This window comes from Dipodomys merriami, unplaced genomic scaffold (genome assembly GCF_024711535.1).
Source record: "Dipodomys merriami isolate MVZ:Mamm:240054 unplaced genomic scaffold, mDipMer1.0.p SCAF_19, whole genome shotgun sequence".
Classification (NCBI taxonomy): Eukaryota; Metazoa; Chordata; class Mammalia; order Rodentia; family Heteromyidae; genus Dipodomys; species Dipodomys merriami.
The window spans coordinates 28,744,420-28,768,089 of record NW_027203270.1 but is presented as its reverse complement, the minus strand read 5'-3'; the positions used below and the strand labels follow the sequence as shown (position 1 = coordinate 28,768,089).

At 52.9% G+C, this 23,670-nt stretch overlaps 1 protein-coding gene across 4 annotated transcripts; it reads right to left on the bottom strand.

Moving 5' to 3' along the window:
* Positions 1-5,052: 5,052 nt before the first annotated feature.
* Stac2 (SH3 and cysteine rich domain 2) lies at positions 5,053-21,921 on the bottom strand. 4 transcript variants are annotated; one of them, XM_070028143.1, is made up of 11 exons: positions 21,350-21,921; positions 12,705-13,011; positions 12,140-12,237; positions 11,905-11,995; positions 10,925-11,037; positions 10,758-10,830; positions 10,601-10,662; positions 8,651-8,748; positions 8,265-8,316; positions 7,395-7,532; positions 5,053-6,594 (listed from the first exon to the last, which is right to left on the bottom strand). In XM_070028143.1, exons 1-11 carry the CDS (start codon positions 21,437-21,439, stop codon positions 6,541-6,543), a joined length of 1,176 nt encoding a protein of 391 aa, XP_069884244.1. In that variant the 5' UTR covers positions 21,440-21,921; the 3' UTR covers positions 5,053-6,540. The 4 variants fall into 4 exon arrangements, with proteins under 4 accessions (XP_069884244.1, XP_069884243.1, XP_069884247.1 ...); XM_070028142.1 differs by having other exon boundaries at positions 5,053-6,575; XM_070028144.1 differs by lacking the exon at positions 5,053-6,594 and adding an exon at positions 6,620-6,830.
* Between the last annotated feature and the right edge of the window lie 1,749 nt (positions 21,922-23,670).

The window sequence follows — 23,670 nt, the reverse complement described above, 5'->3', positions numbered from 1 at the left end:
CTTAAAACTTGCTCTGGATGGTCTTGGACCACCACCTTCTCTGTTTTCTAGCTCCCAAGTAGCTAGGATTACAGACAGGCCACCAGTGTCTTTACCTGAGTTCAATCTTTACCCTAGTTTATGACCAACTTGTTGGTCACTAAGACCTCCAGCAGGAATCAGAATACAGGCATGTCAGTCTCATAGTTGCTTAATTTATGTCTGCTTAATGAATTTTTTTTGCTGTTAGCAGGAAGTGGTTTTATTTTCCCCACTTAACTGGTAGTGACAACTGCCAATAATATTTTCAATAAAAATCTGCTTTGTGAGCCAAGAACTTGTAAGTACATTACATCAACTTCCATTGATTCCATACTGAAGTAAGGTCACCATTTCCACTTGTGGATCTATAAGTTTTACAGAGCCTGAAATAGGAGTGGAGTAGACACTGAAGGTGAAAGCAGTCACGAGCGTAAGCCTCCAAGCCTTGGAAGTATAAGACACAAACCAATCAGGGTAGGGACGGGGAGAGGAAGAGTAGCTGAGTGGCAATAAGGGCCATATATTTTGTAGAAGAGGTCTCAGGCAGCTACATGTGAGTGTTATAACTTGGACTGACTTTGGGGAGAAAGTTGGGCCAAGGGGCACTTGCTTAGTATAATAAAGCACATCTTGATCATGTGTATGCCCTTCCTGGTTACCTCCCTGCTCCCCATCTTCTGGGAATGCTTAGAATAACCAGCAGCAGTATTCTGACATGTACAGGGTACATGGAATAGACAGGTCTGAAGTGGCATTGGGACTAGCAGACTCCTCAGCTCCATAATCCCTATCCAGGTGGAGAAGACTGGGAAGCCTAGACTTAAAACATCCAAAGAATCCACCCACACTACCACCCATGGGCATCAGGCAAGGAACTCCCTTGTCCACTAGAGCAGCCTGTGTGCTCCTCCACCCCCCACCCCCTTCCCGTTTGTGGAGCTTGAACTCTGGGCCTGGGTGCTGTCCCTCAGCTCAAGGCGAGCACTCTACCGCTTGAGCCACAGCACCACTTCCGGTTTTCTAGTGGTTAATTGGAGATAAGAGTCTCAGAGACTTTTCTGCCCGGGCTGGCTTTGAACCATGATCCTCAGATCTCAGCCTCAGTAGCTAGTATTACAAGTGTGAGCCGCCAGCGCCTGGCCCTGTGTGCTCTTTATCCATGGGCTCTTGCTCTAAATCTTTGCCTTCCTAAGTGGAAACATTGAGGCCCAGAAGGGGAAAGGCCATAGCCAAATAGCATCTCGATGTGGGGAAATGTCTTTGCCAGGTTTGAATTAGAGAGAAAGGGTGTTGGAGACCAGCCCACCCCATCTTCAGTAGAGAACAAGGTACTCCAAGCACTGGACCATTCATAGGCCCTGAGCTTATGGCCAGTTCCACCCTGGGCCAGGAGATGGTGCTATTCACTCACAGGTCACTATGGGTGTACACAGTCCTCTCTGGGGCTTTTTGTTTGGTTCATTAGCTGATTGGGTTTTTTGTTATTTTTTGGAAGGTTTAGGATGGGCTGTGTTGAGAGATATGCCTCTCAGAAGCTTTGAGTCACTCTTCTTCTTCCATACATGTTAGGCAAGAGTTCTATCACTGCTACCTACACCCTAGCCCCATGTTACTTTTCTGAACCTTACCTACTACTGGTTGGCTAACACCCTAAGTAAGCCATATGGGCCTCCAACCCCTTTCTAGAGCAGTGCTTTGGATGGGGGTGGGGAGTGGTCAAATCCCAGGAAGCCTCAAACAGAAAGAACTATATAGGGGCATCTCTTCTAGAGCTTAGAGCTTCATGAAGATCCAGTTAAAGGATGTACCTGGGGCTAGGGGTACAGCTCAATGGTAGAGTGTATGCTTAGTACAAACAAGGCTCTGTATTCTATCTCCAGTACACAACTCCCCCCACCCCCAAAAAAGGTGTATCTTTTCAAAAGCCTACAACTGACCTCATAACTCATATACTTTTCCAAGGGGTTCACTGTCCACCAAGAGACACTCTTTGAACAAGCCCAACTTATATCTCAATGAGGAAATGAGGCCCTGATGAGCCAATGACTCACCAGAATTTGTGTTGCCTCCCAACTAGTATCACCTGAGTCCAGCTCTGGGTCACCAGCTGTGGGAGGGTGTGACTCAGAGCGGACACTGTGAAGGCATGCAGTTGGGCTGTGAGCTAAGAAAGGGCTATGAGGAACTTTGGCCTCCTTTCTGTAGCTGAGACAGGGACAAGAGACAGGCTAGACATCCCCAGAGGCATTCCTTCAGCAGGTCCTATAGCTGATTCAAGCCCTGGGTGGCAATGGGATGAAGAAGGCCAAAGGAGTTGAAAGGAGCAGGCTAGGACAGGTGGGAACCGAGCGCTGGTGGCTCACGCCTGTTATACTAGCTACTCAGGATACTGAGATCTGAGGATTCCTTGAAGAAAAAAGCCAAGTGAGAGTTTAGCTGAGTTCAAGCCCTAGTATTGGCACACATACAAAAGATGGGTGGGGGTGCATGGAGGGGCTTCCTATGCCTTGCTCTACCTCACTATCTGTCTCTGTCCCTTGTCTGGCTCCCAGACTCTCTTTTTTGCACCTCTACCTGAGTCAGAGTATCACTTACCCAGCATATTGCCAGCAAATGAGGTGAAAATCAGGCTGGGGTGAGGGTGAAGGGCAACTGTAGGTCAGAGAGCAGAGACAAATGGTAGATGCCCTACCAGAGGGTTCCTGGACATTCTCTGCTTTAGGCCAATGCTGTTGTGGGTCCAAATCCCTAAGAGTAGGCACAGAGGCAGGCAGCAGGGGCTACTATGGGGATACCAGCTGTTCCCAGCCCTTAGGCTAGGAACATGCTGTCAGCCACCAGAAAAAGCTGCTGTGCTCAGCAGTGCAGCAAACAGGCTGGGGAGGAGGAGGGTCCAGACCAGCTGCCGGCTAGTGGCAGACTCTGGGCGAGCAGAGGCGTGGCTACAAGAGTTTTGCTGTTTCCAGTGAGGTGGGAGATCCATCCCTGGAGCCCTGTCTCTAGTTCCATCTTGGTGATTTAAGGCATTGAAGGACTAGGGTCAGGACAACAGTTGAATTGAAGGGAAAAAGTGGTTTCTATTGACAGTCATTGCCAGGCACCTGTGCCTTAGGCCTGTAATCCTAACTACTTAGGAGGCTGAGATCTGAGAATTGTGATTCCAAGCCAGCCTGGGCAGGAAGAAAGTCTGTGAGATTCTTAATCTCCAATTAACTAGTAAAAAAAAAAAAAAAAAGGGTAGAGTACCAATCATAAACAGAAAAGCTGAGCAATAAAGTGAAGCTCTCAGTTCAAGTCCCAGGACTAGCACCAAAAAACAAAAACAGTGACCATTGATTTACTCTGTGATAAGTCATTACTGGCTCTGGGCCTCAACGTCCTTGTGTTTGAAAAGGGCAGATTGGTCTTAGCCTTGGATGAAAAAACCACTTACCATTTTTATGCCTCAGTATTTTCATCTGTGGAGGGGGTTCAGCAAGGCTTTCCCTATGGAATCATGGAGAGAAATAAAACACTGGAAGTTTGGGGCATGCTTTTTTTTTGGGGGGGGGGGTCCGGATGTGGGGCCTGAACTCTGGGCCTGGGCACTGTCCCTCAGCTCTTCAGCTCAAGGCTAGTGCTCTACCACTTGAGCCATAGCACCACTTCTGGCTTTTTTCTTTTTGCTTATGTGGTGCTGAGGAATTGAACCCAGGGCCTCAGGCATGCAAGGCAAACGCTCTACCATGGAGCCACCTTCCCAGCCTGGGGCCTGCTCCTTTTGGTACAGCAGATGTCTTTATCTGAGTTCCCCTCTCTATGAGAGTCTCCTTTTTTTTCCTGCCCCAGGACTGAGGCTTGAACTCACAGCTTAGGTGTGATCCTTTAGCTGTTTCTGCTCAAGGCTGGTGCTGTGCCTCTCGACCCACCACAGCTCTACTTCCAGTTTTGATGACTAATTGGAGATACAAGTCTCCTGGAATTTCTTGCCGTGGCTGTCTTTGCACTGCAATCCTCAGATCTCGCCCTCCTTAACTAGGATTGTAGGCATGAGCCACCAGTGTCCAGCTCTGAGCCTTCAATCTAGGTGAGTGACCCCCCTCCTTTTTTTATTTCCTTCTTCTACTCCCACAGACAGGGATCATAGAAAGGGAGAGGGCTGCCCTCCTCTTCACACACACACACACACACACACACACACACACACACACACACACACACACACACATCCAATTTTTAGGTACTTCTCTGGGTGAAGAGCCCCAAAGAAAGCTCAAGGACAGGGACTCAAAGTCTGGCCCCTCCTGCCCTTCCTAACGCCGAGGGTGGGTTCTGGGACCCAGGAAAGGGAGGGGGACACTTGTCAGGAGAGAAGGCCCCTCCCCCTCTGCAGCCTGGCAGCGCCACGGTGCCCTGGCACCCCCACGCAGCCCGCCTCGTGCTCCACCGCGCTCCCCTCGGCCTATAAATAGCCCAGGACGTGCTCGCTGCGTCGGTGACGCGGCTGCCCGAGAGGCGCAGAAGGAGGCCGCTGTGCCGGAGCAGGTGGGCGTCGGGCCGGCTGCGCCAGGCGGGGCACGCTCGGCCTCTCACGCCAGGCTCCCGATGACGGGCACGGCTGAGTCACCTCAGGGTCCCAATATCCGCAACTGTCCCCTCTGCCAGCGTTTCGGTCTTGGGGGACCGGGGGTGAGGCTGATCTTGGGCGGGTACTGCACCCTTCCCTGGCCAGGGCAGGAGGGCCTAGGGTGGGAGGGGCACTCCCTGATGGGCAGGCCGTGACCCAGACACACACCCCCCCAGGTAGAGGCCGGCCCCCTGCTCGACTCAAGTGCTCAGCATATGGGGAAAGTGACTGCGGGGGGGGGGGGGGCATCCCCTCCCCCCAGCCTCCCAAATCACTGCTTCCCTGCCCCCCCCCCTTTCTTTAGGTTCCAGAGATCTCCACACCTCCCAGGTCCCACCCTCCATCAGCGGCCCCTGTGGAAGCACCCCCCACCCTTTGCTCCCTACCCCTCCTCCATCTCAGTCAGATGCAGCAAGTAGTCAGGCTGGGACAAGAAACATTTAATTAGGAGTCTGGGGGTTTGGCAGTACCCCAGTAGACTCATCATGCAGCCTCATGTACAGTGGGCATTGGGCCCACCCCGGGGGGGTGGCGGGGGGGAGGCCTCATGGCAGCAAACAGGGCAGTGTGGCTTGAGCCCCCCTCTGCTGGGGAGAAGTGGGGCAAGGTCTGTGGGATAGAAGAATCTGTGTCACTCTCGCTGTATGGAGGGTGTGACTGAGCCCAGGATGAGTGGCGCTGGGCTGACACAACCAAGGGCACAAGAGGAGGCTCTGAGCTTGGGGGTGAGGGGACTGGCACCAGACTAAAGCAGCCTGCAAGGGAGAGGTCCTTTTCACACTTCCCACCCCATAGTAAGGCCTCCTTGCTACTTCACATCCCAGCCCAGATATCAGTCTGAGCTTTCCACCTTCCCTGTCTACCCCAGGATATCTTCACCCACAGCTCTTTGTCCTGGACAAAGAAGACCCAACAAGAGGGGCCCCCCAAAACATCAGTTCTGTGCACTGCAGATTCCAGCAAGAAAGGGTAAGGAAAGTCAGTCCTTTGGGTGGGGCTCCTGGGGGAACTAGAACTGACAATCCCTTGGCTGGCTGTTCCTGGTGACGGAGGGAGTGGAGGACCGACAGTGAAATGGGTGTTGTTTTAACCAAGCATAGGCCAGTATCTTGTTCTTAGTTGGATTTCTGTGTCCACGATGTTCTTGGACACCCTCTTCTGGTAAACGAAGTTTGATGAGGCTGCTCTGTGGTGATGGGCTTCCTTGAAGAGACAGTCTCCTATTTGTCACCCCCTCCCCAGACCTCAGCCCTTCCGGGTTCTGTCCGCCCAGGTTTCAAGTAATGGGAGAGATTCCTGCAGAACTTTCCTGAGAATTGACGGAGTGATAGAGGTGGTGAGACCAAGAGATGGACTCAGGGCTCTCCTATGGCCCTGAGTCAGGGTAGAGAGCTAAGGGACAGGGATACGCCCCCTCCCAAAGCCCCATTTGCAAAGGGGCAAACACACATAGACCCAAGCAAAGGCTCTGTGGACAGAGAGGGTGGGTCAGGCATGCAAAGGCATGTGGACAGTCTCTGAAAGACACAGCAAGGATCCTCCCCACGGTAGGACTCAGCATTACAAGGGGACTGGGCGTGCCAGGGCACTGGGTGGACCTACCTTATTCCTTCCCACTTTCTCCTCCCTGCTCCCAAGTCCCAGAGTAGTATCAACCCATTCAAGGGCACCCTGCCCAAGAAATAAACCTTCCTCAGTGCAGAAGTTTCCTAAGCTGTGATGGGTGGCGCCTAGGAGAGAGGCAGAGGGAGGAAGGGCATGGCCAGGATGCCTGCTCCCTTCCTGGGCCAGAAGCAAGGGCCAGGCATGGGCAGGGGTGGCATCTGGGTTTTCTTGGCTTCCATCAGATCTCGGTCAGGGCGTCGGCTGGCACCAGGCCCCGTTTCTTGCCACTGCTGACGCGGATGAAGCCGTTAGCATCTTTGCTTCTCCCCACGCCCACACAGATCTGGATGCAAGACACACAGCTGAGGCCTGGCATGATCTACAGCCCTGGCCCAAGTGCTGCAGATGCCCCAGGGGACCCACCCCCGAGGACAACGGGCCCCATGGGAGATGTGGATGGAGTCTTCTGGGCTGATGGGAGCAGATCCCATGAAGGTGCAGAGTTCAGCATCAGGCCCTGGGCTCAGTGGGCACCAGGAAGCACTTCAGGGCTGACTCTGGAGATTAGCTGGTCCAATGTCCTTCCCTATATCCATTTCTCAGAGGAGGTAACAGAGGGAATAGAGCTCATCCACAATGACACAACAGGCCAGAGGCAGAATCAGCATTCAAACCCAAACTTCTGGGCTTTTTTTTTTTTTTTTTTTTCTCCTGGTGCCAGTATTGGGGCTTAAACTCGGGGCTTTGGCCTCTCATTTAGCTCTACCACTTGAGCCAAACCTCCACTTTTGGGTTTTTGCTGGTTAACTGACAATAAGCATCTCATGGATGTTTCTGCCCTGGCTGGCTTTGAACTTTGACCCTCAGATTTCAGTCTCCTATGTACCTAGGATTATAGGTGTGAGCCACCCGCACTCAACAAACTTCTGAACTCAACCCAGTGCTCCTGTGATGCCCCAGGGTCATTCAGCTCCCTGCCTCTATCAATCACCAGCCCTAATTTCCCACAGGGGATGATGGGAGGGCCCTGAAGTCTCTTCACTTCTAACCTGCTTTTCCTCCTGTGTCAGGCCACAAAACCTTTCCCAGGGCACCCTTCCCTGTCTCTGCACCTCTCTCCCATGCTCTCAGCAGGGCGTAAGCTAGCACCCCAGGTACCTACCTGGTTCTCCTTCAGGCTCATGTAACCCTGTTCCTTGTTCCCGGAGAAGGGCTGGCAGCAGCGCCAAACATTCTCTCCTGGCCTCACCCGCTGTACAAAATTGGCTGGGAAGAAGCCAACCCGGTCGCCGATCTTGCCCTGGGGATGAGGTTGGCATTGAGCCCCAGTGCTACCCCCATGCCTTCTCTAGACCTAGTTCACACTCAGAGCCAATGCCATTATCCTCCAGATTCTGGGTTGTCATAATTCCAACCCTCAGCTGGTGCTTCTGAGATGGGAAGGGCATGAGCTGATCAGGGGACAAAACTAAGGCAAAGAAGTCAAACTGTCAGCAAGGCCTCAGGGTTGGTCCTAGCCTTGGGGCCAGGGCCTGTGGTTAGAAGGGAGGTTGGCTGGGCACCCATGGGCTCACTATTGTAAATCTAGCTACTCGGGAAGCTGAGATCCAGAGATTGCAATTCAAAGTCAGCCCTGGCAGGAAAGTCCATGAGGCTTTCATCTCCAGTTAACTAGTAAAAAGCCAGAAGTAGAGTTGTGGCTCAAGTGATGGAGCACCAGCCTTGAGCAAAGTAAGGGACAGCAGCCAGGCCTTAAGTACTGGCAAAGGCAGACAGATAGACAGAAACACACACACACACACACACACACACACACACACACACGGAGGTCTCTTTGGGACCCTGGCAAAGACAGAAACACACACACACACACACACACACACACACACACACACACACACACACACACACACACACACACACACACACACACACACACACACACACACACACGGAGGTCTCTTTGGGACCCTGAGAAAAGCTGGGGGCAGAGCCTGCCAGAGTCCCTCCATGCCCCATTCTGTCAAGTTACCTTCCACCAATCTTCATTAGAGTCATCCACCAGCATAATCCGGTCTCCAGGCCTGGGGAGGACAGAGCTGGGGTAGCATCTGGGCAGCTGGGCACTCTGCATGCCCCTCAGCTGGGAGAGGAGCCTCAATGTTCTTTGAGTGCACTGTGACCATAGGTACAGCAGGCGTTTCTCGAGGACAGCCCAGAAAGGGCTGCACCAGTCACTCTTAAACCCTGGGTAGATTGGGTGCCCGTCTGGGCTCAGCAGCCTCAAGTGTGCAAGGAGGGGGTTCCAGAAAGTCCCCCACCCCATCATGTAGCCAGGGTAGCAAGGAATGGGAGGTAGATCCCTGAGGCTGGAGTCCGGCAGCTGTACCATGGGGCCCAATCACAGAGAGGACTTACTGTAGAGCCAGGTCATTGTTCTCTTGGGGCATGAACTTGTACAGCGCAACGTAGGAGTACATGGGGCCCACATCCTTCCGCAGGGGCGGCCTGGGGAGCTGGGGGAGAAGCTCTGGGTCAGCGGTAAACATCACATTGGCTCTTCCCACTGCCCAGGCATTCTGGGCATGCTTTCCCCAATAATCATGAGGTAGGACGTAATGGGTCCTATGTCAGTGATAGAAGTAAGATCTTCTAGCCAGGTTCTGGTGGCTCATGCCTGTAATTTTAGCTACTCAGGAAGCTAAGATTTGAAGATCATGGTTCAAAGTCAGCTTAGGCAGGAAAATCCCTATGAGACTTTTTTTTTTTTTTTTTTTGCCAGTCCTGGGGCTTTAATTCAGGTCCTGGGCTCTGTCCTTGAGTCTCTCTGTACTCAAGAATAGTGCCTCTACCACTTGAGCCAGTGCTACTACTGGCTTTTTCTTCTTCATTCTTTCTTTCTTTCTTTTTGTGGGTCATGGGGTTTGAACTCTGGGCCTGGGCGCTGTCCCTCAGCTCTTCAGCTCAAGGGGAGTGCTCTACCACTTGAGCCACAGCACCACTTCCTGTTTTCTGGTGGTTAATTGGAGATAAGAGTCTCACGGACTTTCCTGCCCTGGCTGGCTTTGAACTGTTATCCTCAGATCTCAGCCTCCTGAGTAGCTAGGGTTACAGGGTGAGCCACTGGCACCCGGCTTTTCTTCCTTCCTACCTTCCTTTTCTTCCTTTCCTTCCTTCCTTTCTTTCTTTCTTTCTTTCTTTTCTTGGGTCCGGTCGTGGAGCCTGAACTCTGGGCCTGGGCGCTGTCCCTCAGCTCTTCAACTCAAGGCTAGCGCTCTACCACTTGAGCCACAGCGCCACTTCCGGCTTTTTTCTTTTTTTTGCTTATGTGGTGCTGAGGAATCGAATCCAGGGCCTCAGGCATGCAAGGCAAGCGCTCTACCACTGAGCCACCTTCCCAGCCCTCTTTCTTTCTTTCTTTCTTCTCCTCCTTCCTTCCTTCCTTCCTTCTCTCCCTCCCTCTTTCTTACTTTCTCTCTCACACTCTCTCTTCTTTTTTTCTTCCAGTCCTGGGGCTTGAGCTCTGGGCCTGGGTACTGTCCCTAAGCTTCTTTTGCTCAAAGCTAGCACTCTACCACTTGAGCCACAGCACTACTTCAGGCTTTTTCTATGTATGTGGTACTGAGGAATTGAATGCAGGGTTTCATGCATGCTAGGCAAGCACTTTACCACTCTACCACTAAGCCACATTCCTAGCACCTAGCTTTTTTTTGAGTAGTTTACTAGAGATCAGAGTCTCCTGGACTTTCCTACCTGGGCTGGCTTTGAACCTCAGATCTCAGCTGCCTGAGTAGATAGGATTACAGGTGTGTGCCTGTAATCTTATCTCCAGTTAACCACAAAAACAAAAAACAAACCTAAGAAACTGGTAGGTTTGTGGCTCAAAATGGTAGAGTGCTAGCCTTGAGTTCAAGCCCCAAGACTGACAAAAAAAAAAAAAAGACACTCTAGCAAGGTGGTGCATACCTGTAATCCCAGCCCTCAGTAAACTGCAGCTAGCCTGTGCTACATCTCCAGGGCCCTGGTTCAATCCCCAATACTAAACAAACAACAACAAAACCCCTTCTGCCTGCTGTGCTTGTTCACTTTGGAAATGATGGACTGGGCCTGGGAAGAAAAGACACCTTCTGCCTGCTGCACCCTGAAATTGCCTGCCCTTGTAGGAAGCAGGCAGGGTCAGTGGTGAGAGGGATCTCCTCCACCCCTGTGCCTCTAACTTTGACATTGCCTGTCCCTGAAGGCTTCAGGTAAGTGAGGGAGCAGTGAATGTTCTTCCCATCTACAATGACAAGAACAACATGGACAGTGACAACAATGACACCCCTTTCCACTCCCCACTGATGAGGCTCTGGGCCAGCCTGGGCTCACCTGCTGTCCAGGGCTCTTCTCCTCTGGTCCTGATCCTTCACTCTCAGCTGGAGCTGTAAATACTAGACACACCAGGGTGGGGCCAAGGTATAAAATGGAGGGGAGGAGAGCAAAGCACCCTCCTCCCTGCCCCTCTGTCCTTCCCACCACAGCTCACCGCTGTCCCCAGGTCCCTCCTCCGAGCTGCGGATGCTGCCTTCCCCATCCTCAGTCAACTCATCCCGCTCACTCTGGGAACAGAGAGGAGAGAAGGCTCCATCGTGGGGTCTACTATCATGTTCAGACATTCCCTCCTCCTAGACTCCCCTTCTGTGCCCACCGTACCAGGCTCCGAGTGGGGGACTCAGATGTGCTGCTGAAGCTGGAGCGGTTCATCAGTGCCAGGGAGGTGCCATAGCGCAGGGTCTCATAGACTGGGTCCACCTTTCCACTGGTTCCTGTGGAGCATGCACCTTCAAAGGCCTGGCATCAGCTTCCAGTCTGGCTCCTCCCTGAAGAAGCCATTTCTAGTCCTGGTTGCCTGGTCAGGTCCTCTAGCTTAGCACGTTCCAGGCAGAGTCTCCATCTTATGCTTTACCCACCCCTCTAGGACCTCTTCATCCAGTGGTATCCTATGTCCTCCCACGGTGCCCATGCTGAGATCTGGAGCCTTCTTTACTCCTTGTTGCCCTTAGGAACCACGGCTATTTCAGCCCCTAATCCAATATCCTTAGACTCTGCCGACTTCTCTTCATCACCACTGCCTCTAGCCCAATCAAGCTTATCCGACTCTCCTGACAACTGCCATGGCTTCCAACCCAACTCTCTGCCTCCACTCCATCCCCTCCCATCTACACAGCAGCCAGAGGATCACCTAAATCGACCACAAGGCCTGGCATCCTCAGTTCTTCTTTCATTACCTCCCTGCCTCTCGCTGTCTGTCTCAGGCCTCCCTCTGCTCACATGCCTTCCTCGGATCCTTTCATGTTTCCAGGCAGTCTTCCCTGACTGCAGATGGGCACAGAATGCATTTGATTCTCTTTATTCCCTAGTCTCATTTTGAGGCACTCATTGGATGGTGAGCAATAGAGGATTGGTAGGGTTGTCTACTTCATGTCTAGTTCTTTCATAGTTCATAAATGCCACCTTCTTCAGAGCTGTGTCCCAGTGTCTAGCATGGTGGCATTCAGCACAAGGGCATTCACAGAAGGGACATGGTAAGAATGCCAAGTAGACAGTGGCCAGTGGGACTCTGTCACCCATCTGAGGAATATATAGACTTCTCATCACATCACTTCTAGCATGGGCCCCAGGGGGACACTTACCAGTGGGTGGGGACTCTCTGCTCATGGCACAGGCTGGTGGTGGCTCGTGCACCAGGAGGGGAGAGCTGAAGTTACGGCGGAAGGAGGTGGACTGTGGCAAGAAGAGGCAGAGGAAGTCACGGCTTATGGAGAGCTTGGCCCTTCCCACAGCTAGGGAAAGCCTCACAGGAAGACCCAGCTTTGAGGGGTTCATTCACTCATCTCTCCATATGATGCTCACCCTGCCCCAGCTTACCGTCTTGCCTGGGCATTGCTGGTGAGAGATCTCCTCAGAGCACCAGAGATGGACACTGACTTTACATGTCTTACATCGTAAGCCTTGCTTGGAGTTTCCTGGGAAGAATTTGAGTTCAGTGAGAAGGGTTGGGCAAGGAGCAAAGATGGCCAGTGAGGGCATGAGGAGAGAGCAGAGGTTGGGCACTGTCATGCCAGTCTTGGAACTTGGCACCTCTGCCTCATACAGTGTATAAAGTAACACTTAAAGCCAAGGTGTCCATGAACACAGAGCCACACTGGGCACATGGTCACCTCTCAGAACAATGCATTGATTTATCTTGTGCCACCGGGGATAGAACCCAAAGCCTTATACATATTATGCACCAAGCTACCCTCCAGCCCTTCATGATGCACATTTGTCTACAGAGAGAAACAGAGAGAGGGAGAGATGTGGGGGGAGCGAGCACAGTCAACACAGTTAGTGCTGGGGGGTCTGTGTAGCAAGACTCCAATATCAGGCTGTTCTACTCTCCACGGCCCACTGGATCCCTTCCCTTTGCCCACCACAGGGCCCAGGTGCCTACCTACAATGAGCTGATGGCATAGCTCGCAAGGACTGGCTCTCTTGAAGACATGTTCCTGGAAGCTGTGCAGCCTTACCGGTTTGAGTGGTGCCAGGGGGCGTGGGACAGGGCACGGGGACGGTGCTGGAGTGGGCAGACCTCTGTCTGTGGATGCAGGTGGTGGAGAAGGAGGGGGCAGTGGGGTTGGGGGTGTCAGCAGCACCTCGGTCGGGCACTTGAGTTCAGAGCCCGAGCGAAGGAAGAAGTTCTCCACACTCTTACTGCGGAGGATGGTCTTGAGAGAGAGGGAGCGCTTGAATCGCTGGAGCTGGGAGAAGAAGAAGAAGAGCTGTGAGTGGGAAGCAGTTGGGGGCTGCCCATGGCAGGATTCCTGCAGGGTGTTGCTTGTAGCAGCCAGCCGTGCAGAGGCCTAGAGCCAAGAGGAAGCACTAAGTGAGGCTCCTGTGTTCCAGCTTGCAGAAGCTAGGCAGGTAACCTTCATAATCTTTAAGGGAGTTCTGTCCAGATGGGTACACAAGAAAGAGTGGTGTAGACTGTGGCAAACCTATAGCTAGGGAATAGTGCATGGTGTCCTCCAGCCAGTTGAGGCTGGCTGTAAGGCTAGCCAGGTTTACCACCACCTCCACCTTTCCAAAAGAAATTATTTAGACTTTGTCAAGTGTGGTGATACATGCCTATCATCACAGTACTCAGAAGGCTGATAGGAAACATACAAGACCCTGTCTCAAAAGCAAAACAAGCCGGGTGCCGGTGGCTCATGCTTGTAATCCTAGCTACTCAGGAGGCTGAGATCTGAGGATCGAGGTTCAAAGCCAGCCCAGGGAAGGAAAGCCCCTGAGACTCTTATCTCCAATAAACCACTAGAAAACTGGAAGTGGCACTGTGGCTAAAGCGGTAGAGCACTTGCCTTGAGCTGAAGAGTGCAGGGACAGAGCCCAAGCCTGAGTTCAAGTCCCACGACCGACCAAAAAAAAAAGCAAAACAAGCCAGGCGCTGGTGGCTCCTGCCTGTAATCTTAGCTACGCAGAGGCTGAGATCTGAGGATCACAGTTCAAAGCCAGCCCAGGCAGGAAAATCCATGAGACTCTTATCTCCAATAAACCACAAGAAAACTGGAAGTGGCACTGTGGCTCAAGTGGTAGATGGCTAGCCTTGAGCTGAAGAGCTGAGGGACAGCGCCCAGGCCCAGAATTCAAGCCCCGGGTCCAACAAAAAACCAAAACCAAAAAACTATTATTTTTTGAAATGGGATAGAAACAACTGAAAAGATTTTCTTTGCTCTTAGCAGAAAATAAAAAAATAAAAAAAATAAACTTTCTCTTTTACTTTGCTTTCTTCACTTAATTTTATTTTGGAAATCTTTCTAGACAAATGCATAAGGAGTTTCATCATTCTTTTTTCTTTTTTGGTCAGTCATGGGGCTTGAACTCTGGGCCTGGGTTTTGTCCCTGAGCTCTTCAGCTCAAGGCAAGCACTCAACCACTTGAACCACAGCACCACTTCTGGTTTTCTGGTGGTTAACTGGAGATAAGAGTCTCAGGGACTTTCCCGCCCAGGCTGGCTTTGAACCACGATCCTCAGATCTCAGCCCCCTGAGACGTGAGTGCCTGGCTCATCATTCTTTTTTTTTACGGTCACATATCATTTCATTGCCTGAATGAACTATTAGTCAATTTAAAACAAAACATAGGGACTCCATAGCTTCTGCCTGTAATCCTACTCAGAAAGCTGAGCTCTAGAGATCAAGTCTAATGACCATTCTCTTTACCTACTCAATACCTTCCTTCTCTGGCCAAGCCAGCTTTTCTGTAGGAAGTCCATGAATAGAACCACTTCCTCCTCCTGTGACCACTGCACCTACTCCAGGACCTTACAGCTCCAATCAGGTTGCACCTGTCATCTACTTTTTTTTTAGGTTGGTCATAAGTCTTGAACTCTGGGCTTGGGCGCTATCCCTGCGCTCTTCAGCTCAAGGCGAGTGCTCTACCACTTGAGCCACAGTGTCACTTCCGGCTTTCTAGTGGTTTATTGGAGATAAGAGTCTCATGGACTTTCCTGCCCGGGCTGGCTTTGAACCTCGGTCCTCAGACCTCAGCCTTGAGTAGCTAGGATTACAGGCGTGAGCCACTGGTGCCTGGCTTATCATCTATTTTTTGTTCCCTCTGGAGACTATGAGTTCCTCAAGGGCAGGCACTGCCACCTCAAATCCCTATAGAGGGCCTCAATATACAGTAAGGGCTCAGTGTGCCTCTCCTGGATACCTGATGAGCAAGTGGCTGTTTGCCACTTTGTGGGGGGTGGGGGAGTGGGTACGTGCACATGTGTGTGTACGTGCCAGTACTAGGGCTTGAACTCAGGGCCAGTTTTTTGTTTTTTGGGTCTGGTCATGAGGCTTAAACTCTGGGCCTGGGCGCTGTCCCTCAGCTCTTCAGCTCAGGGCTAGCACTCTACCACTTGAGCCACAGTGACACTTCCGGCTTTTTTTCGTTTTGCTTATATGGTGCTAAGGAATCGAACCCAGGGCCTCAGGCTTGCAAGGCAAGTGCTCTACCACTGAGCCACCTTCCCAGCCCAGTTTTTTGTTTTTTTGCTCAAGGCTGGTGTAATACCACTTGAACCACATCTCCACTTCTAGCATTTTGCTGATTAATTGGAGATAAGAGTCTCACAGACTTTCCTACCCAGGTTGGCTTTGAACTGTGATCTTCAGATCTCAGCCTTGTGTGTAGCTAGGATTACAGGTGTGAGCAACTAGCATCTGACTCAAGTGGCTTCCATCTTACATGGAGCTCATGTGACCAGAGTTCTGGGTCAATTCGACAGTAAACCTAGCATTCTTTCCACTGCTTACCCACACATAACCTTACTGAGTCTTCCCAGAACAAGATATGGAGGCCTTCCTTCCCAGAGCCCCACCCCTCTTTCCTCCTGTTGGAAGCTGTTTTACCCCCTGCCCACTAGGGATAGAAAAGCAGGGGGCAGAGGGTGGGGGACATCACAGGTTTGGCTGCAGACAAGGGAGTCTTGGCTAGGGTTTCCAATTGGCATGCCAGGAAGCCTGTGTGTTATGGCTGCCTGCCTGGCACCTGTGCCAAAAAGATGGAAGTAGTGGCCCCTCCAGTGTCTAGGAGGCAGTAGGCAGCAAGATGGAGGGGAAGCAGAGGGGATGTTTGGACACAAGGCAGGCACTGGTGTGCCAGCTGGGAGGCCAGGGCCCTGGGGTGTCTGGCACACTAAATTGCTCAGCTCCTTCCAAGCCCAGCTTCCTGGACAGCACTGTGGGCTTCTTTGTGCATCTGTGAGAATCAGGGCCCTGGGCCCCAGATGCCTGGGCACAGGAGTAGAGACAAAGTGCCAGGGAGACAATTAAAGAGAAAACAAATGCCAGGTTAGGTGGTGGCCATTTACGACCAAATATGACTCTACGGGCTTTGATGAGCCCCGAGAGACCAGTAAATCTCCCATGGTTCTGCCCAGGGGTCTCAGACATATAGCACATGGGAGGTTAGACTAGGGAGACATGCTCAGGCAATGATGAGAAAATCAATCTGTTTCCTGAGCATAAATCATTCTACTTCCTTTCTGTGAATCTCAGTTTCCCCACATCTAAGATAGAAGAGGCAGGATGAGATACTCTCTGGGCAATACAAAACTCTGAGTTCAAATAAACCCAGAGAATGTACATGAAAAGCTGTCTTTGTCAGATCACTAGAATTGAACTAGAACTTTCTATACAGCATCCCGTTAATTTTTTTTTTTTTTTTTTGGTTGGTCGTGGGGCTTGAACTCTGGGCCTGGGAGCTATCCTTGAGCTGAAGAACTCTACCACTTGAGCCACAGTGCCACTTCCCAACCCATTAATCTCTTTGTGTGTATGTGTGGGGGTGGGGTGGGGGGGGAATCTGAGGCTTGAATTCAAGGCCTGGCTGCCATCCCTTAGTTTTTTGTTTTGTTTTGTTTTGTTTGCTCAAGTCTAGCATTCTGCCACTTGAGCCTCACCTCCACATCTGGCTTTTAGATGGTTAACGAGATAAGAGGAGTCTCAAGAATTTTTATGCCCGGGCTGGTTTCAAACTGTGATGCTCTGAGCTCAACCCCTTGGGTAGCTAGAATTACAGGCATGAGCCACCAGTGCCTGGCTGATGCTCCTCTCTGAGGTAATGACCATTATTGCCCCACTTTTCAGATGAGCAACGGAGGCTCAGAGGGCTTAAATCACTTTTGCATGACTTGTCTGGTAACCACTAAGAGTCAGAACTGGAATTTTCACATGGCCCTGGCTGCTGGACCCAAATGACCAAGAGCATCTGTCTGCTCTGGGAGCCACCTGCCATCCTTGCCCTCAGCTGTGCTATAGGCTTGCCCACCAGGTCTGTGAAGGCATTTAGGGCTAGAAGGGGCTTGTGGGCTCGTCCCCCACCGCACCATGTTGCAATGCTCTCCTTCGGATGGCTGTTGGTGACCTCTTGCACACCCTCTCTTGGAATGGCCATTCTATCTTTGGGCAGCTACAATGTCTTGAAAGCATAGGGCTGAAACCAGCCCCCTTGTGACTTTGGACAAACAACTCCTCTCTTGGCTCCAACAATGATCACTCCCTCTTAGACACATCAGCCCTTCTGATACAGTGATTGTTGTGGAATGAGACTGTAAGCCTCCCCACTCTCCAGCCTGTGCTCTTTCCTGGTATACCCCTCCCTGGATCTCAGTGCCAACAGCCACCTCTGCAGGGTACCAGAGGCCTCTAGAACAGAATGTTCCCCAGCACTAGAGCAGTCTCAACTCTGCCTGCCCACTTCCTGGCTCAGCTGTGTGCCTTACATCCCAGGAGGGCAGAGAAGTGAAAAAATGACATGCCACCTGGGGTGGCTGGCAGTTGTCTAGGGCTGTGGCCCAGAGGCAAGACAGGGACACCTGTGCCAAGTGGTTTGATGCCTGCCCACTTTAGTGGTATCTGGCTTGAGGTATTTCTTGTTCCTGGGTCTCTTAGTCCTGAAGCGGATCTTTCCCCATCTTACCTCTCTCCCTCCCTCTCTCTCTCTCTCTGTCTCTGTCTCTGTCTCTCTCTCTCTCTGTCTCTCTGTCTCTCTGTCTCTCTGTCTCTCTGTCTCTCTGTCTCTCTCTCTCTCTCTCTCTCTGTATGTTAGTACTGGAGCTTGAACTCGGGGCCTTGCATTCTCACTTAACTCTTTCATCCAAGTCTGGTGCCTTACCATTTGATCCACAGCTCTAGTTCTGGCATTTTTCTGGTTAATAGAAGATAAGCTTCAACAGCAATCCTCAGATCTCAGTCACATGAGTAGCTAGGATTTCAGGTATGAGGCACCAGTGCCTGGCTTAGCTATTTTTTCGGTATCTCCACTGCCCTGGGACCCATTCCTTGGCATGTACTCTGGCAACTTGGCCTGCACAGACCCTGTTCCTTCATATTGTACTTACAGTCTGTCTGACTTGGAACCTAGGCTACCAGGTCTGTTCTTCTGAACCTGCTCCAGAGCCAGGGGCTGACCTCATCTTCCCCTACCTCATCACTCCCCGAAGGCCCCTTCTTTCCTCAATTTCCCACAGCCTCTCCTGAAAGGACACTAGGCAGCTGGCAGTGGGTGGAGGCGGACGTGGCGCAAGCTGACTCAGATGACAGAGCTGGCATGGCAGGGTCCTCCCAGGGATGGCATCAAAAAGGGTGATGAGCAGGCCCAGTCTAGTAAGATGGTTGGAGACCCAAACTGGAGGAAGATCAACTAAGATCACTGAATTGGTAGGTTACAGGGCTGCAACCCAGACTTAAGAGTCAGGCAGAGGTTGGGCTCAGTCTGGCAAGAAATGCCAGGTGGCACCAAACTAATAAATAAGCCTGGAATCCTAGCTTCATTGCCTCATGGCATCAGTTCTCTTGTGCCCACTTCACACTGAGCTGAATGGGCAGTAACCATCCCCTTTCTCTTTCATCTCCCTCCCCCTAGAGTCTGGGGACACAAAGCCCTTTGGGTCTGACTGAGCAAGGACCCTGATTTCTCTCCCTGTCCACCTCTGCCTTGCTGAATAGCTTCTCCTGATGTTCCCACAGCCCAGGGTAGTGTGTGTGTGTGTGTGTGTGTGTGTGTGTGTGTGTGTGTGCGTGCATGTGTGCGTGCGTGCATCCGTGCATGTGTGCACACCAGTGAACTCAGGACCTAGGCACTGTTCTTAAGTCCCCCTGTCCCCCCAGCTCCACTTCTGGCTTTTTGGTGGTTAGTTGGAGATAAGAGTCTCATGGAGGGGGCTGGGAAGGTGGCTCAGTGGTAGAGCCCTTGCCTTGCATGCATGAGGCCCTGGGTTCAATTCCTCAGCACCACACAAGCAAAAAGAAAAAAAAGCCGGAAGTGGTGCTGTGGCTCAAGTGGTAGAGCGCTAGCCTTGAGCTGAAGAGCTGAGCGACAGCGCCCAGGCCCAGAGTTCAGGCACCACGACTGGACCCCCCCCCCCAAAAAAAAAAGAGTCGCATGGACTTTTCTGCCCAGGACTAGCTTTGAACCACAATCCTCAGATCTCAGCCCTCCTTAGCTAGGATTATAGGCATGAGCCATGGGCACCTGATTTGTTGTCATTTTTTAATCTTTCATATATGTGAAGGGAGTCCAAAGGGCCAGGGCTCCAACTGGCCTGGTACAAAGGGGTCAGGTCAAATGTGCAATCCCTCTCCTCTGTTCCTTGGACCTCTGTGGCTCAGACCCAGAGCTGATGACATTGGAGGGTCCTTGTGTAAGTAGGAGTGAGGCAGGGATCTGCCAGGCCCTGACCCCTGCCTCCCCACACTGCTGAGCTTGCAGCCTGCAGGACTGCTGAGGTGGCACTGCATTCCTGCCTGCCTGCTTGCCTTGGGGAGCTCCTGAGGGACCAGCCGGCCGGAGGAGGCAGACCTTGGAATGGGGAGCCTTGGGAGGCTCAAGTCCCTGGGAAGCAAGCAGGAATTGTATGTCTGCCCACGGTGACTACAGGGCAGCCAAAGAGGTCAGGGATATTGGAACTCAGGGTGTGGCTCAACTCCAAGGATTCTGCTTGACAGAAGCTGTCACAAATAACCAGGAACTTATTCACCCCCGCCCCCAACACTTCATTCCTTTCCCAGGAGAGATGTGGCTCTATAAGGGGGACTTGATTGTGAAGGGCCAGAGTCTCATTTTCAGAAGGCAGCAGCAGGTCAAGTGTACCCTGAAGGCTTGAACATGGAGACCCACTGGGTCTCCTGGTTCAGAGATAGAAGGAAACTGAGAGGCCTCCTGCAGACAGGACTCTAGTCCTGTTCACCTCTCCTTGGTCACTTCCTTGATGACCTTGACCTTGACTTAACCTCTCATTGTGAGTAGCAGTCCCATGGATTGGGGAGAAAAGGGCATCACAGAAAGAGGTCTAGCTAGATGAGCTAGTAGCACTGGACAGCTCAAGACCCCACCCATTTCTGGTCCTCGTGGCTCCTTTCCTCTGGATACCCAGAGCAGGAGGAGAAAAAAAAAACACAAAACAATACAAAACACCAGGAGAGAAGGAGGTCTTGGCCTGAAGTCTGGGGTGGGGCGTAAGGGGAAGAGGTGCAGGGGGCATCCTGGACACAGCCTCTGCTCTTTTCCATCCCCAGCCCCGCTCAGGTTGCTTCCTGCAGAACTTCTTGGGTACCTAGAACTTGGGGATGGATTAGACAGATTAAGAGAGGAGGGGGGCTGAATGTGAGCATAGGCCTCCCCCACCTCCCTGACTGTCTTTCAATGCCTGGAGTCTGGGCTCCGCCTGTCTTCACTGGGGAATAATTTATTCATCGCGACTCCCGCAGGAGTAACAATCATACATAATTAGGGTTAATTATGACATTCATTAATTAGGATGACTTCTCCTTTTGCTCCTGCCCGCCCTCCTCCCCTCACCCTGCTCCCGGGGTGGGGGTGGGGGGTGGGGCTGCTTTTCTCGCGGCGGCTCGGAAGCCGCATCGACACCCCGGGTCCCTGGCCTGCGACGGGCTGCCCGCGCTGCCGCAGCCCCGGGGCGCCCGCCCGGCGAGCCGCAGCCCCCGGGTCCCCCCGAACCCAACCCGGCGGGGAGCGGGAATCCGAGCCCGCGGTGGGTGCGAGAGAGGCGCGCGGGAACTCAGCACGTAGGGACGCGGAGAGAAACCGCGCGAGAGGCAGGCAGAGGACGCCAGGGCAGGGACAGACGGTTGTAGAGACAATTCCCAGAGACGCGACTGAGCGACGGAGCTGCAGACAGGGGTGGCGGCCCCGGGAGGGGGTGCGTCTCGCACGCACACCCGCGCGCGTACACCGGCCCACACCCGCTACACACGGCTACACTCGCTGCGCCCCCGCCGCGCCGCTTCCCTCCAACAAAGCCGAGTTGCGGCCGCCCGGGAGGGGGCGAGGCGCGTCCGCTGCTGCGCGCGTCCCGGCGCGTGTGGTTAGGGTGGTGGGGAGAGGGTCCTTGACACCCCGCGTCGCGAGCCCACTCCCCTCCCCCGCCCCGCCGCGGCTCGCAGTCTTGGGGATCACGCGGGCGTCCGTGACCCCAAGGCTCCGAAGCCCACGGCGGCCAGCGCATCCCCGGAGGAGAGCGCCCGGCCAGGGGCGCCCCGGGCGGGGGGGGGCCAGGCCCGGCGCGCCCCCCCTCCCCCGACTTGCCTTGGTTTCCTGGAGGGCGGAGACGGTCCCCGGGGGGGTGTGGGTGGCCGCGTCATCCGGCTCGTTCTCCTTCTCGCTCATTTCGGTCATGGTTGTCGGGGGTGGGGGGGAACCGGAGGAGCGAGGGTGCGGAGACCCGACGGCAGGCCGGCCCAGGGCAGGGTGCGGGCGACGGGCGTCTCTACGGGACTCTGAAGCCTTCCTCCAGAGGCTGCCCCCCGAGGAACCCCGGGAGAAACCCGCCCAGGCAGGGCAGCCCCCCCAGCCCCGGGCTCTGGTGGAGAAAGTTGCCGAGGTGGCGAGTGCGGGGGGCCGCGGGAGACGGACGACCCCCGATCGAGAGGACCGAGGGTCCGCAGAGGAGGCTGCTCACCGCCGAAGGAGGGGGGAAGCGGGGATGCGGGGATGAGCCGAAGGAAGGAGCGACGGAGCTGTCCGTGTCCGGCCCGCTCCGCCGTCCTCTGCGCCCGCCCCCCATCCTCCTCCCCCCCCCTCCCCGCCGGCCCCAGCCCAGCACCCCGCGGCCCCTCCGCCCAGTCCTCGCCTCCCAACTTTGATTTAGGAGGTCGCCTGGTCCCTCCCCCTTCCTCCGCCGCGCCCCCGCGCCGCTATGCAAATCAAGACTCGCAGCCATTGGCTGCCGCGGTGGCCAGGAGGGCCAGCTGGGCGGAGTCTGGGGGGGCTCGACAAGACGGGGCGGGGCTTGGAGGAAAAAGAAGTGGTAGGGGTTGCTTGACAACGAACCCCACATCCCCGAGATGAGGGGTGCAGGTAACAGGACTTGAAAGAAGGCAGGGGTCTGGATGGGGTTGCGGGGAGGGGGAAGGCAGGAAATAGATATATAGGTTTTGAGGCTGCGGCAGAATAGCTGAGATCGAAGTTAGTATTTCCTGATAGTGCAGGAGGAAGATGCTGCCTCTTGGCGAACGAAAAATAAGGGAATCATCCACTCCATTAACTTGATGCCTACCTGGCCTGGAGAGAAACTTCCAGATAGCTGTATTAGAGCATAGGGTCTCCTGAGGAAGAGAGGATTTTTTGAGTCACAGTTTCACTATACAACCCAGAAGCTCACTATGTAGCCCAGAAGCTCCCCCCTTACTGTCCCTAGAGCTAGGATTACAGGCATGTACCAACGCACCCCTCAAATGGATAGACAACTTAAGGTTGGAGATGTGGCTCAGTTGGTAGAGCGCTAGCCAGTGAACATCAATTACTGAGTGTGAGCCCATCTTGGACCTAAACAGAAGACAACTTAAACTGGCATTGATGGGTCTTGCCTGTAATCCTGGGCTATACAGGAAACTAAGATCTGGAGGATCATAGTTTGAAGCCAGCCTGATCAGAAGAATCCTCCAGACTTTGTTGCCAAAATAACCAGCAAAAGGCTAGCCTGGATGCATGGTGCAAGCAGTACAGTGCCAGCAAAGCAAGTATGAGTCCTTGAGTTCAAACCTCAACAATGAATAAAACAAAACTTAATGAGCCAAAAACCAAGATTGGCAATGTTTCCTTGTGGAAATCAGGACAACTATAATCCTTTCCATTCTTGCAGTATGGATTTTAGCAGAGCCAATGACCTCTATCCTCAAACCTCTGGTCTCTTTTGTTGTTGTAGTTCCTGTCCTGGGGCTGGAACTCAAGTCCTGAGTGCTGTCCCTAAGCTTTTTGCTTATGGCTGATACTCTACCACTTGAGCCACACCTCCTCCATTTCTGGCATTTTATTTTTTATTTTATTTATTCATTTTTGTTGGTCGTGGGACTTGAACTCTGGGCCTGGGCACTGTCCCTCAGCTCTTCAGCTCAAGGTTAGGGCTCCACCACTTGAATCACAGCGCCACTTCTGATTTTCTGGTGGTTTATTGGAGATAAGAATCTCATGGACTTTCCTGCCCAACCTAGCTTTGAACCACGATCCTCAGCTCTCAGCCTTCTGAGTAGTAAGGATTACAGGCATGAGCCACTGGCACCCGGCTTTTTTGTAGTCAGTATTTTTTGTAGTCAGTTTATTGGAGATAAGAGTCTTGTGGACTTTCTTACCTGTACTGACTTCAAACTGTGATCCTCAGATCTCAGCCATTTGAGTAGCTAGGATTACAGGTGTAAGCCACCAATGCCCAGCTCAAGTTAGAAGCATCTTTAAGATGTACCTTCCTGGGCTGGGAAGGTGGCTCAGTGGTAGAGCGTTTGCCTTGCAGGCCTGAGGCCTCAGCCCCACATAAGAAAAAAAAAAGCCGGAAATGGTGCTGTGGCTCAAGTGGTAGAGCACTAGCCTTGAGCTGAAGAGCTGAGGGACAGTGCCCAGGCCCAGAGTTCAGG